Raw genomic sequence first — 14,182 nt, forward strand, 5'->3', positions numbered from 1 at the left:
ATTTCTGCCAAGCTTTATTTGGATGGAAATGCTAATTCAATTAAAAATACACAAACACAGCATTTCTATTTTTTTAATTAAATAAAAGCTACCTTAAATGTGCTGGCTACATGAGAAAAAAGTTTATAGGAAAGTTTAGCAAAACATGTTTTGCATTGAAAACTAACTGATTTATTAAACAGAGGAAATATTATCTGTAGTTAATTAACGAAACTGGTTGTTTGTGGTCACCATGTCTTTCAGAATTATAGATCTGGTAGATCTCAACCTTTCACACCTAGTTTGTATTGATAGATTGTAAAAGGAAAGCAATTACCTACTATTTCAACTCCAAATTGGTTTATTAACTTTGAATGAACTAGTCATTGACGTGAACTACTTGAATACCCTGAAATAAAGAAAACAGTCTCTTTGCATCTGCAGAAGAGCCTACTGCTGTCAAAAGCTGGTTTAACAGTTTGACTTTCTTTAAACGTTGGCAAACATATACTGCTTAATATTTTTGTATTTAAAAGATTAATAGATTATAAAAAAATTTAGGCCTTAACAAAGTGTTAATTTTAAATTTAGTTTTAAATAGTTTTTTTTTTTTTTTAATAAATTTGCATTTAATTTAAATTTAATTTAAAAAATCATCAATTTTATCCACCCTGAGGCCAATGAAGATGGAGTTACCAGCATTGAAATGTGGCCAGAAAGTGTTCATTACAAACCTTGACAAAACCTTCTTATTCCTTTCTGGAGATGAAAGGAAACCAAAAAAAAAAAAAAAAAAAGGCGCCAGTATCTACTTTGGCTCCCCATTTTATCCCTCTTTGTTCTGTTTTTCTCAGTTGGAATGCAGGGAACAGACAGTTCCATGAGAACAGCCACCTCTCTGCAGACCAGCAGCATATATTCTGTAGACCGTAGCTTGGGAACCTCTTTTTTATTCCCACTGTAACAAGCTCCTGTGGTAAAAATCTTGAGAAAAATAATCAGAAGAAAAGCGACCAATCCAATTTATCTTTCTCTACTTCATGCTCTTAACACTCAGGGAAAGGCTGTACAAACAAACTTAAATTGTTAGGCAGAACCCTTTCACCTATAAAATAAATATTGCTGGGGTTTTTTTTTTCTATAGAAAAGAAAAAAATAAAGGATCAGGAAAATCAGAGAACATTTTAAAAAGAAATGCAGAGAACAAGGAAAGCATATCCGGTGGAGAAAAAAAAATGAAAAGGGGGAAGAGAAACATACTGAGCAGAAATTAGAATGGTGGTTATCATTGGCATTCCACATATTTTGCCTACTGGGAGGAACAACATATAACACCAAAAATTAGGAATAAGCCACAAAAGTATATATTTTGGGAGGAAGTCCAATGGTTAGGGCACTAGTTTGGGACTTGGGAGACCTGAGTTCTATTTCCTGCTCTGTCACAAACCTTCCAGCGTGGCTTTCAGCAAATTATTTAGCCTCTGTGCCTCAGTTTTCCCATCAGTAAAATGGGAAGAGTACTTAAATTAGTATTTAATAGTGATTTAAGCTTTTAAATTCTATTCATCTTGACCAGGCGGAATTAACTCTAAGAGGCATGCTAACATCTAGATAGGTAAAATCCAGGTGTTCTAATGTGCAAGTGTTGAAGCACACAACCTCTGTTACAAAAATATGGTAAACCTAACATTTTAAAGTTTATGCAGCTTGGCACACAACTCCAAGAGACGCATATTTGCATTTCAGAATATTGTACATTATCATTATTTTTGTATCCTAACTCAATCTTCCTGTCCATCACATCCTGTTTAGCAATATTTCAATTACAAAGAAAAAGACAAAAAGAAAAGGAGTACCGGTGGCACCTTAGAGACTAACAAATTTATTAGAGCATAAGCTTTCGTGAGCTACAGCTCACTTCATCGGATGCATTTGGTGGGAAGACTTGCAGGAAGCAGATGACTTGGTGCTATACTAGTCTTATTAGGGTCTAAAAGGCAGCTAAAGAAAGCCCAAATGTTTTACATGACGCCCCTGGATGTCTTCCTTTAGAGGGATGATAGAGAGATCAATATATCAGATACATTGGCAGCAGATGGACACCACTAGATAACTTGATACAGATGGAGAACAGAAGACAAGGACCCCCAGAGGAGCTGACTGCACAGAAGTAATCCAGACAAAACACAGCGAGTGCCCTAACAAACTCACAAGAATTTTGTACTGTTATATTTCTCAGTAGGAAAAATCTATATGCTAGAAAGAAAATAGAGCAAGTTTTACAGGGTATCATTTAAGTAGCAAGAAAGAACTAAACTAGGACAGAATGAGTGAGTTATTTTCTGGAAAAAATATTTTGAGAGAAACACAAAGTAGACTGGATGCATGGAACAACAAACCATCACTGCCCAAAGAAACAGTAAAAATAACATACCAGAAAAAAACCTAAAACAAATACATTAGACTAAGAAGTCAAAATAACTCCCATCAAAAGTTCATGGAAACAGGAAGTAGCATTTTCAGCACTAAAATTAGGTTTAGTAAGCAGGTGCAAAACAAACTTGAATAAAAGCGAAATCCCAAAGTCATCTAGAGAGCTAAACATTCCTCTAAGATTTTATATTCTAAAAGAAAGAAAAAATATTTATTGTACCATCAAAAGGTCAAGTTTTATAGTCATTTTCTAAATTGTCTTCCATAGACTAACAACTTAGTTCCTTTGATTCTATAGAACTACGTAAAGGAAAATTCTGTATTTGAAAGTTGATTGCAAATGAGAATACAATTTCATTTTCAGTATCTTAAAAAACCGCAACTGAACTAATTATAGATTTATTAACTAGAACAATTATACATTTATTTTCTCCTACTATTGGCCGTGCTTTACCTCAGGCTTTGCATGTATAAAGTAACTTTCTGTAAAATGATTCTCAACTTAACTCTACAAAAGTGAGGCAGACAAATGAAGGCAGCAAGACTGGTTTTGAGTACTATCCTGCTAATTTATTCTGACTGAATTAACAAATGTAGTCCAATATCACGAGAGTGTTTTAGTAATGTAAGAATGTTTTTAAAAGTGAGTTCTAATAGAGCTAAAACTGATGAATTTACTACCTAATTCCCACACAAAAATGCTATTGATTTATAATGAATTCCTTCTTTAATTAACACTATTCCCTTACATATTAGAACATGGAACGTGAATAGGGAAGGCTCAAAGTTGAGGCTCATCAGAGCAATGTCCCGGTTAAAGATGTCAATTGTTGACATCTCTAACATGGTATGGTCATCTGCTTCAAATGCCTACCAACTTCCCTGTATGAATCATCTTCAACTCTGACCCAATGAAAGCAAGATGAAAAGACATGCCTCCCACCCCCAGTCAGTCACCTATCCCTCACAAGCATCCTACCCTGTAACGCACCAAATTTGGGTCTGTCCAGACCATCATGGAGGAACATAACGCGTTCAGTGGCCTCTACACTATCCAACAGATAGCATGAGATCAACTACCAGCCTTATATAAACTACGTGCATAGCACTGGGTTAACTGGCTTTAGCATAAACATGCTTCAGAACTTATTTGAATGTATTAAAATGTTAAAGAGATAAATGTGCCTGCATATAAAGTCAGGAGCTATTTTGCTTCCACAAGCAGAAAATGAAGGAACTCAATAGCACTTACTACCCTGAGAGCGGCTAAGTTTTGAGAGCCCCTGAGCTATCTGCTGCTTCCATCAACTCTGTGGAACTGGGAGTTAGAAAGCCATCATTTACCTTTACTGATGTCTAAAACTTTTTTTTTTTTTTTAAAAACCAACTTTATAGTTCAGCTATTTAAGCACATTAGTATGCACTACTTATACACTTAAGTCCATAAAACTTTAAACAAAAAAGTACTTACCTGGTTAGGCTATTAGCAAATTAACTTCTATCACCACAATATACTTTAGAAGATTCCCCCACACACTTATTTCACTACCCTGCAGAGTTTTTAAACTCTTCAGAGACAAGAGACTTGTGGAATTAGGAACTTCACAAGACAATAAGCGCTAAGGGAGGCAGCCTCCATGACAGATAGAAAGAGTTGTGAAAAACAGCAATAGCTAATGAATATTTTTTAATTTTTCAAAATCAGCTTATACTAGAGATGCCAACATCTGCAAATGAAGAAATTTTCAAGTGAGTTTCTAACTCAACTCAACTTCAGACTTTGGAACTGTGCCTCTGTAGGCTTGGCCAGTCAATTGGCTGATCAAATAATATCAACTGACTGGTCAACGAACCACCTATTATTGGATTAAGGTCAAATCCTGTCATATATTCCAGAAAGAATGCCCCGATACAGGTGGTGGCCTACCTTTTTGATTGAATCATGGTGCCGTCTGTTAGCAAACCTATTAAATGTCTTTTTCCCTCACCTTACTACATGATAATGCCATCTGTTGGGAAAGTTGAATATCTTAACTGACTGGAATCTTCTAGAACAAACATATGTATTTAGGTATGTGTATCTTTATTTGCATATCGTGCCATCAATATACCTGGCAGTTTACAAAGCACATTAAACAAGTTAAAAGACAGGGTCTCTGCCCCAGACAGCTTACAGTCTAAACTGACTAAACAAACATACAGAAATTAACTCAGAAGGGAATGCGGTTCAGTCATTAAACCTCTGCCCGCATTAAAGAGAAAAGGGAAAGAGATATTAACCTTCTTGAAGAGTTGGCCTCTGCCTAACTAGCATAAGTGCACTTAAAATGACTTTTTTTTTTTACAGCACTATGTTTTATTTAATTAAATTTTTCGTTTCTTTTGTTCAATTTTGAATAACATTCACATTTAAATGCTAACCTAACATTGTTAAAATGGTAATAACTATTCTTTCATGTTTTATAACTTCATTTCACTATGTTTTACATCTTTCTAAGTTAAAATAATTCAGTTGTTTTTTGTAATTAGGCATAAGTATTGTTGTAAAGATTGAGGCCTAATAGGCCTATTTTAATTGTTAGCCTAACTGGTGAAAAGTGGATAAAGATTCATGAATTGTTAAAATGATCTGTTATATAAAACTGTTTAAGAAAAGATATGAGAAGACAGAAAGCCTGACCTAATTTAAACAGTAAGGGTCAACTGATACCACTCAAGGACTGTGTTAACATTATGACTGGTAAACGAGAGGAGAAGAAATCAATGAACAAAAATTAGTGTGTTGGAAATTAGACCTAACTGTGGACAAAAAATGAGAGAGGATGGAACTATTCCACCTATCACCTTTCGGGGGCCCTTAGGGAAAAAAAGACTTTGGGGAGGAGAATTTTTTTTTTTTTTTTTTTTTTACTATCTCCGTGGCTATGGGGAAAAAAAAACTGTTGGCGTGACACCAGACCTTGATACTCCAGTGGGGAAGCTTGACTTTCATTACTGCACAAGTGAGGAACGCAGCCCGATACATGCGAGATCCTGCTCTCTTTTCCCGTCCCACATGTGCTCCTTTCTGCCCCTGCCCTCCTCATCTTACTCCTGTCCTCCCTCTCTTGGCTTTTCACTTGACCTTGAACTGTACTGCGTGGCACCAGCACAATGAGACGAGACTGCCTATCCAGCTCTGCTCAGCCTGTAAAAAGGGACCAGTAAACAAGAGTGACCTGACTAATCACATGATGTCACTGACCAAGGACATGAGTCGTGATCTAGAGAAACAGCTGTCATGGCCAACCTGCCAGCCCAAAGCATCTGTCCATAACTGATCAACCATCCTATATTCTGAGAAGACCAACGAAACGTGCATTTCCCTCATATTTACTATCCTATCTTTTCTCTCCCAACTGTGTCTGTTTTGTCTAAAGCAGGAAAGTGATTATCATTCCCAACTCGGGTCTGGGAAAGGTAATCAGCGTGTCACAGCTAAATACAAGGTGCAACAGATTGTTAAACATAATGGGTTAACACATATTTCAAGTGACCATTCAAGGTGAAGTAGGAAGTTAATACCTTTTCAGTCATAGGTTAAAGATGGGTTAGTGGTTACAGATTGTCATAATGAGCCATAAATCCAGTGTCTTTACTGAGTCCATGATTTTTACTGCTTAACAAAGAACCTGACACAGTACTAACGTGGAGATCTAGAAGAATTCTTTTACCAACTCTGCCTCAAAGAATTCTCTCAGAACCAACACAACTGCCACATCCTCACTGACAATCAGAAGAAAAAAGAATCACCTGACTGCACATGCCACAATGGACAAAACCACATACTTGATCATTACATTGATTGCTTCAGGAAAAAAAAATAGCCTGAAATCCTTAAACATAACATCCATCACAATCTCTCTCACATTGAGAGGACTGCCATACAGTCACTGAAATCCAACCACCCAATAATATTACACCAAATATCCACGATTACATCAGCAGACAAAGTGGATGCATGGTGGTCCTCGGCCGTGATGACTACATCAACAAGGCCAACTGACAACTCTCCAACACCACCTATTATAAAGAACTCAAAGATGACCCCACACCCAAGAATTTAAGTACATCATCAAATCCTTCCTGAAACAACCCCAAGAGAAACTCTACAACTTCATCCCCCATGAAACCACCCCAATGACCTTCTACATGCTTCCCAATATACATAGACAAGGGAACCCAGGCAGATCCATCAGATCTGACCACAGCACTCTTACTGATGGAATGTCGGGACTGCTAGAAATCATCCTCAAACCACTCACTACACAAAGGACCAGTTTCCTCCAGAACACACCCGACTTCCTCCAGAAACTCCACACCATTAATAACCTCCCTCAGAATACCATGCTTGCCACCACGGATGTCAATGACCTCCCTACACACTAACATCCCTCATGACAGCATCGCACCTCAAATATCCACAAGACAATGGAAAAAAACACAATTATCCACCCCAAACATGTTGCCAAATTCATCCATTTCTCCTCACCCATAAGTTTACCTTCAACAACACTTTGTCCAACCATGGGAACAAACATGGGTACTAGTATGGCTCCCCAATATGCCAGCCTCTTGATGGGTGACCTCAAGGAAGAATTTCTGGACAAATGCACTACAAAACCAACTATATACCTGAAATATAGTGATAAAATTTTTGTCCTCTGTACAGATGACCTAAACTCCCTCACAAATTTCCACCACAACTTTAACCATCACCATGCACCCATCAAACTCTCTCTAGAACACTCCCACGCTAGCATCAACTTCCGGGACACCATGATCAGCTTCAACAATGGAACTCTACAGACAACTATATACAAGAAACCCCCTGATCACTGCACCCAATTTCACAGATCCAGTAACCACCCCAAACTTGCCAAGCAATTTCTTGTCCACAACCAGGCACTCAGATGATATAAAATATGCCCTGAGGAGAAGGTCCAGGTTATACACCTTAATATATTTAAAACCATCTTCACAAAACAAGGACACTCCCCCAGAGAAGTGGACTGCATCATGGAAGGGGTCACACAAATACCACAAGAGAACCTGCCTCAATACGTGGGAGGATGACCTCCAACCACACATTCCTGGTTCTCATCTTCCACCACACAATGACACCCATACAGGGTTTCATTAAACAATTACAATTCATACTTGATGGGGATCACATCCTAAAGAAAATATTTCCTGAATCCCCTCTTCTGGCCTTCAAACCACATCTCAACCTCTCCAAGCTTATCATCAGAAGCAAGCTCCCATTAGTCCAGGACCCACCAACTCAAAGAGGCACCAGACCCTGCCATAAACAAATGCAAAACCTACCGACATATCTCCACTGCTATGATGATTAGTATCCCCCACAACGGTCCTTTCAAAATGCATGCATCCTACACATGCCTCACATGTGGTGTACCTCTTCCAGTGCATCAAATGCCCCAACAGCAACAATGTGGGTGAAACCAGACAATCAATAAGGTCAGGCTTGACAAAGCCCTGGCTGGGATGATTTAGTTGGAGATTGGTCCTGCTTTGAGCAGGGGTTGGACTAAATGACCTCCTGAGGTCCCTTCCAACCCTGATATTCTATGAATCATAACTCTCTCAAATGAACTCACACAGAAAAATGATAAAAGACAAACTCCATATCACCCATGGGTGAACATTTCCACAAAACAATCACTCCATATCTGACCTCTCAGTCCTCATCCTCAAAGGAAATCTCCACAACCCCTTCAAAAGATGAGCCTGGGAGCTTAAATTCATAACTTTGTAGGCACTAAAAATCATGGACTCAAAGACACTAGATTGATGGTTTATTATAACAATCTATAATCCACTAACTCTCCTTTGTCCTGCAATTTCAGAGGTATTAACTGCTCATTTCACCTTAAATAGTCTCTTACGATATGTTAGCTCTTTATGCTAAACAATCTGTATTGTACCTTAGCTGTAATCTTGTGTTTTAGTTGTGTTTCCTTCACCAACAGAAGTTGATCCAATAAAAGATATTACTTCACCTACCACATCTTTCTCCAACAATCAATCAATTTCAGTTTCAAAGCTCTTTGTGCGATTTTGATTCTTTTCCTTTTGTGTGTTTCAATCAATAAATTTCTAACCTCTGGCATTAATTTTATAGTGGGTTTGCCATGGTACTAAGCAGGTTAGATCTCTGTATGCTAAACTTGAAACTTGTTTAATGGTGTTTAAATGTTGGACAGTGACTGGTCACGTTAACACCTTTAATTCATTGGATCCATATACTTCATCTAACTTAACACAACAGTATCTATCTAAAGCTTAGGGTACTGGAGACAATAAAATCTCACTTTTTTTTATTATTCTAATAAATAAGTGCTTTAAAATATTTGACCATTTTTCACATTTGACAATATCTGACCACTCAATTGACCAATTATTTCTGGACCAAAAGCCCAACCTTGTGCCTCCAAAATTACAAAAATGAGATTTCACTTATTTCATTACAATCACTGATACGAGCTTTAAAGGAATACACTACCTTGGCAATTTCAGGAAAGTAGCTATCTAAACTGGATAACGAGCTTTCCATTTTGCTTTGTTCATCATCTGCGATTACAAAATAGAAAATTTTAAAATTAAACAGTCATTAATAACTTCAGGAAAATGCTTTATTTCCAACAACTAGGTTATGACTGTAATTACTACTTCATCTATAATAATAAATGTTGATATCAATTAAAAATCAAGAGCAGACAACTGTGTGCCATTGCTCACTTTCTCATTTTGATCCAACGACTTCTGTGTTTTTTCCTGTTTGTTGGAGGGTGTAAAGTAATTGTTGCAATTCCAAAAGTGAGTAGTTTGTACATTCTTTTCCCACATGGACACCAAATCCTTTACCTAACAATACATACAGGGTTCAAGCCTAATTAAAGGAAGGGCTTGCGTACATGGGAAATTTGCACCAGTATAACTTTTTTTTTCCCAGCAGAAACTTGTGTGTCCATAGATAAGTTGTCTTATATGTTCATCTTTCTACCTAAATCATAAAAGTCAGACTCCTTTCCAACTGACTTACCTATTTTGGAGGGAGATATATCAATGCAAGATCCATGTGGAGGCACTATCATCGTGATATAACTACACCAATTCAGTTAGTCCTCCCACTGCTATCCCACACTGCACCAGTTCACACCTGAAGCAACCTGTCTAGTTACTCCACTGTTCCTGGGTCAACTGGACTGGATAGGCCCCCTCCCATGGGCTTAAATGTTGCTTGAAGAGGCCAAAAATGTCTATTTGTGACTCACATTTATTGCAAATGTATCATCACAACTACACTCAGGCCTCCATGCATAAATGGCATGGTCCACTGGGAACCAACTGAATTATATGATATAGCAGAAGGGATCATGGGAGTTTAACCTTAAGTACCAAAATTCTCTGAAAATTACCAAGAATGCATAGAGCCTTGCAATAGCCCTTGGCACCCTGGGTTACCCGTACAGGTAAATACAGGGCTGTGCTGTGAGGATACAATATGTTACAAATGCAGTAGCTTAAACAAGTTCATGCACAGCAGTGCATTATTGATTTAGTTATACCATTTTAATTAAATAAATATAAACTATACTGGTGCAACTTTCTCATGTAAACAAGGCTAAAATGGCAAAACTCTCGTTAATTTCATGAGGGCAGGATAAGGCCCGTGATCTCCAGTATTACAGGAAGTGGAAATGATTACAGCACTAGCTGCTAAGCATGACAAATCCTTACTTTAGGATTCTACCTACATCAATATTGCCCAAATAAATTTATTTAATATATAACAATATTACTTACCTTCATGAGATTCTCCATTTCTTTTTTCTTGCATTGCAGCTTCAAAGTTTAGTTGGAGAATTTTGTTTAAAATAGTTATCCATTCCTCCATTTCCAGTTCACAGTCTGCAGCTAGAAGGTAACTACTCTTGTCTTGCATCTTGAGTTCAAAAGCAAAACGTTTCACTTTGTTGTTCTACAATAAAAAAAAAAAAAGACCTTTTCATATTAGCCAAGTTTTTTCACCTCCCCTCTTCCTATAAACCAGGAGAGGAAACTGTCTTGCATAATGTTTTCTGGGGTTCACCTATGATTAAAAATATATATATATATACTGCAACACAAGTGTAACTTTTTTAAAGTTATAATGCTTCCTTTTTTCTGCCACTTCATCTTTGGAAAGATTTTTATAGTATAGTGACAGTCTAAACCAGTGGTGGACTACCTGCAGCCCACTAGGGTAATCCACTGGTGGGCCGCCAGACAGTTTGTTTACATTGGCACAGCCGCCTGCAGCTCCCAGTGGCCGCGGTTTGTCGTTCCCGGCCAATGGGAGCTGGGGAAGCAGAGTGGGCCACAGGAACATGCTGGCTGCAGCTTCCCACAGCTCCCATTGGCCGGAAACGGTGAACCGTGGCCACTGGGAGCTTGCAGGCAACCGTGCAAATGTAAAACTGTCTGGCGGCCCACCAGCGGATTACCCTGATGGGTGGCATGCGGCCCGTGGGCTGCAGGTTGCCCACCACTCATCTAAACACTGAAAGCAACTTAATTTACCTATGCTTTTGTTTCCTACCATCACCCTATTGGCGATTACATACTAAAAGCAAATGCAATGTGCAAATAGGTAACACTAAAAATCTCAGTTTACAGATATTTATTTAAATTGCGTGAATATCTAAATAATAAAATTCTTATGTAAAAGTTCCCACCTGTATGAGTGTCTTTAGATCAAAGTTCAGAAGCGTGAAACCACCTCGCTAACATTTTAGGTATCAGAGCCCTTGACACACTAGCAAGTTAAGATCGACAGAAGTGATCTGTTACAGTCGTAAGTCTACTTTTTGAGTGCTCTCTTTTGGCTGTAATGTTCCATAAGCAATGTGTTAGGGAATTAGACCTGCTTCATCACTTCCGCAATCAATACAGCCACCCTGTTCTGTAATTATAGCCAAGACTTCATATACTCTGTGGCCAGCTTCACCTGCGTTCTGAAAAACAGCTTTGGATTCTCTGGTGCAGCCAATTGGAAATTCTGTGGCTGCTTAATATTAATTAGGTGCCCCTCCTTCTTCTTTAAGCAGTGTCCCTGTGAGTGCTCCACTTCAGCATGTGTGCGCGCCCATGCACTCTTGATTTAGAATATTGAGGCCCCAAAGAGATATCAACACCTGCTTGGATAGAATGTGCTTGTTGAGGGTGTAGATAGTTCTTAGTCAGGCTTGAAGACATCAGACGTGTAGTCTTGCTAAGGGTATCACATATGTAGGGGCTGCCATATGGCCAAGAGTTGCAAAAAGCCTGTGCTGTGGTTTGCAGGCTGTGATGTATTGCTGAAATGAGGCTGGACATTTGGCAACCTACCATGTGTAAGTATTCTCCAGCAGTGGAGAAATCCAGAGTGGCCCCGATGACGTCTAACTGTTGAGCGCATGTGAGTACAGACTTTTTTGCGTTGAGCCAGAGGCCCAAGAGTCAAACAAGGACAGGGCCTTGGTAGTTGCTATTTGTACCTTGAGAAATTAGCCACCTTTCAGGAGCCAACTGACCAGGTTTGGAAATTTGATTATTCCCAACTGGAGAAGATGGGCTGTGATAGCCAAGATGACTTCAGTAAAGACCCTTTGAGGGGGAGGGGAGAGTGTGGAAAGGCCAAAGGGTAATATGCAATAATGATGGTGTTCCCTGCTGACATAAACATACAGCTGAGGGTATCGTAAAATCCCTCCTTACCTGTAAAGGGTTAAGAAGCTCAGGTAACCTGGTTGGCACCTGACCAAAAGGACCAATAAGGGGAGAAGAGACTTTCAAATCTGTGGGGGAAGGTTTTTGCTTTGTTCTCTTTGTTGGTTCTCTCCAGGTCAGCGAGGAATCAGGACAGGGAAAAATACATCTCCCAAAGGCCTACTTGAACTAAGCATCTAGATTACAAAAATTGTAAGTAAAGCAAGAAAATGTGTTAATTTATCTTTAGTTTTAGCTTGTGAATTTTCCCTGTGCTAGAGGAAGGTTTATCCCTGGTTTTTTGTAAATTAACTTTTGCCTAGAGGGAAATCCTCTGTGTTTTGAATCTGATTGTCTGTAAAATCAGGATGGAAGATAATTTTACAGGAGGTGCTTCTTTTACCTTTTTTTTTTCTTCTTTATAATAAAGTTCTGTTTTTTAAGAATCTGATTGGGTTTTTTAGTGTCCTACAAACCCAAAAGTCTGGTTTGTGCTCACCTTGTTTATTTTTCAAGCCTCCCAGGAAAGGGGGTGGAGGCTTGGGGAAGATATTTTGTAGGAATAGGAACTCCAAGTGGTCCTTTCCCTGATTCTTTGTCTAAATCATTTGGTCGTGGCAGCATACCTCAGTCCGAGGACAAATAGAGATTTGTACCTTGAGTTAGTTTTTAACCTACACTGGTAAAAATAAGCTTAGGAGGTCTTTCATGCGGGTCCCCACATCTATACCCTAGAATTTAGAGTGGGGAGGGAACCCTGACACCTGCCCACTAGAAAAAACAAGAAATACCTGTGTGAGGGGTGCATGGATATATGAAAACAAGCATCCTGAAAGTCAAGGGAGACAAACTAATCTCCTAGATCCAGAAATGGAATGATCACTGCTACAGTTATTCTGAACCACAGAGTGGAAGAAGGTGTTTTAAGTGCTGAGGTCCAAAATTGGTCTGCAGCCTCAGCTTTTCTTGGGGATCAGAAAGTACTAGGAATAGAACCCTCTCTTGAAGAAGTCTGGTGGAAGAGCTTTGATTACCCCTACTGTTAGAAGAGATTGTACCTCCTACCACTAGAAACCCTCATTAGAAGGGTCCCTGAAGAAGGATGGTGAACAAGGTGGGAGGAAGGAAGGAGCTAAACTGGATGAAATCTGTCTTAGGTGATTAGCTACATGGAAGGTGGAAAACGGGAGAGGCAATCCACATTACAGTAGAGGGAGGATGGTGCAGTGTAGAATCTGGAGAGAGAGATAGTTAGGACCCTTGACCTACATGACAAAACAGTCGTTTTGAAGACATTGCCAACTTGAAAGTGATTGTAGAAGAAGATCCTTTCCTAGTGAATATGGACTTTTCTTGGATGTTCAGCTGGTCTTGTTGGCTGGTAGTGGACTGGGCAAGACCACTGAGCCATCTCCCATTTACTGTACATTCTCTTTGTCACAATGTATAGATCCTCAGAGATTGTAGTGTCACTCAGTAGTCTTCAAGTGTATGACGGGGCCTGGCTGTGGCATCACTGACTACAATTCCTTAAAAGGGAGGTCCTTTTGGTGTTTTGTGCCTTTTGGGGGAGGCCAGAGGACTGCAGCCAAGAAGCTTGATGCATGACTACTGCCATAGCCATAGGACATACAACTGTACTGGCAGCATCAAGTGAGAATTGGAGAGATGCTTTGGCAATTGTCTGGCCTTCCATTATGAGAGCTTGAAAATGTTCCATCTCGTCCTGTGGTAGGTGTTCAATAAAAGATTAAAACTTTAGATAATTTGTAAAATCATATTTTGCAACCAGGACTTGGTAATTGTCTACTCTGAACTGTAAAAAGGCAGAGGAGTAGCTTTTGTGCCCAAGAAGAGCCAGCTATTTCAGTTCCTGTTCAGATGGCGTCAAATGGGACCAATGTTGCATGTTTCATTTGTTGATGACCTCTATAATCAAGGACTTAGGTTAGGAAAAAAAAATGCTCTGAGCCACTGG

At 39.0% G+C, this 14,182-nt stretch overlaps 1 protein-coding gene across 23 annotated transcripts in view; it reads right to left on the reverse strand.

The window, feature by feature from the left end:
- The window catches only part of DOCK9 (dedicator of cytokinesis 9), a 336,811-nt gene that overhangs the window by 176,274 nt on the left and 146,355 nt on the right, over positions 1-14,182 (reverse strand). For all 23 annotated transcript variants that reach the window (XM_043504710.1, XM_038385871.2, XM_038385827.2 and 20 more), the window contains 2 exons: positions 10,282-10,456; positions 8,978-9,045 (listed from right to left, as the gene is read on the reverse strand). In XM_043504710.1, the coding sequence (XP_043360645.1) occupies positions 8,978-9,045; positions 10,282-10,456 (243 nt within the window). The remainder of the gene's footprint in view (positions 1-8,977; positions 9,046-10,281; positions 10,457-14,182) is intronic.

Source organism: Dermochelys coriacea, chromosome 1, assembly GCF_009764565.3.
Source record: "Dermochelys coriacea isolate rDerCor1 chromosome 1, rDerCor1.pri.v4, whole genome shotgun sequence".
NCBI classification, from domain to species: Eukaryota; Metazoa; Chordata; order Testudines; family Dermochelyidae; genus Dermochelys; species Dermochelys coriacea.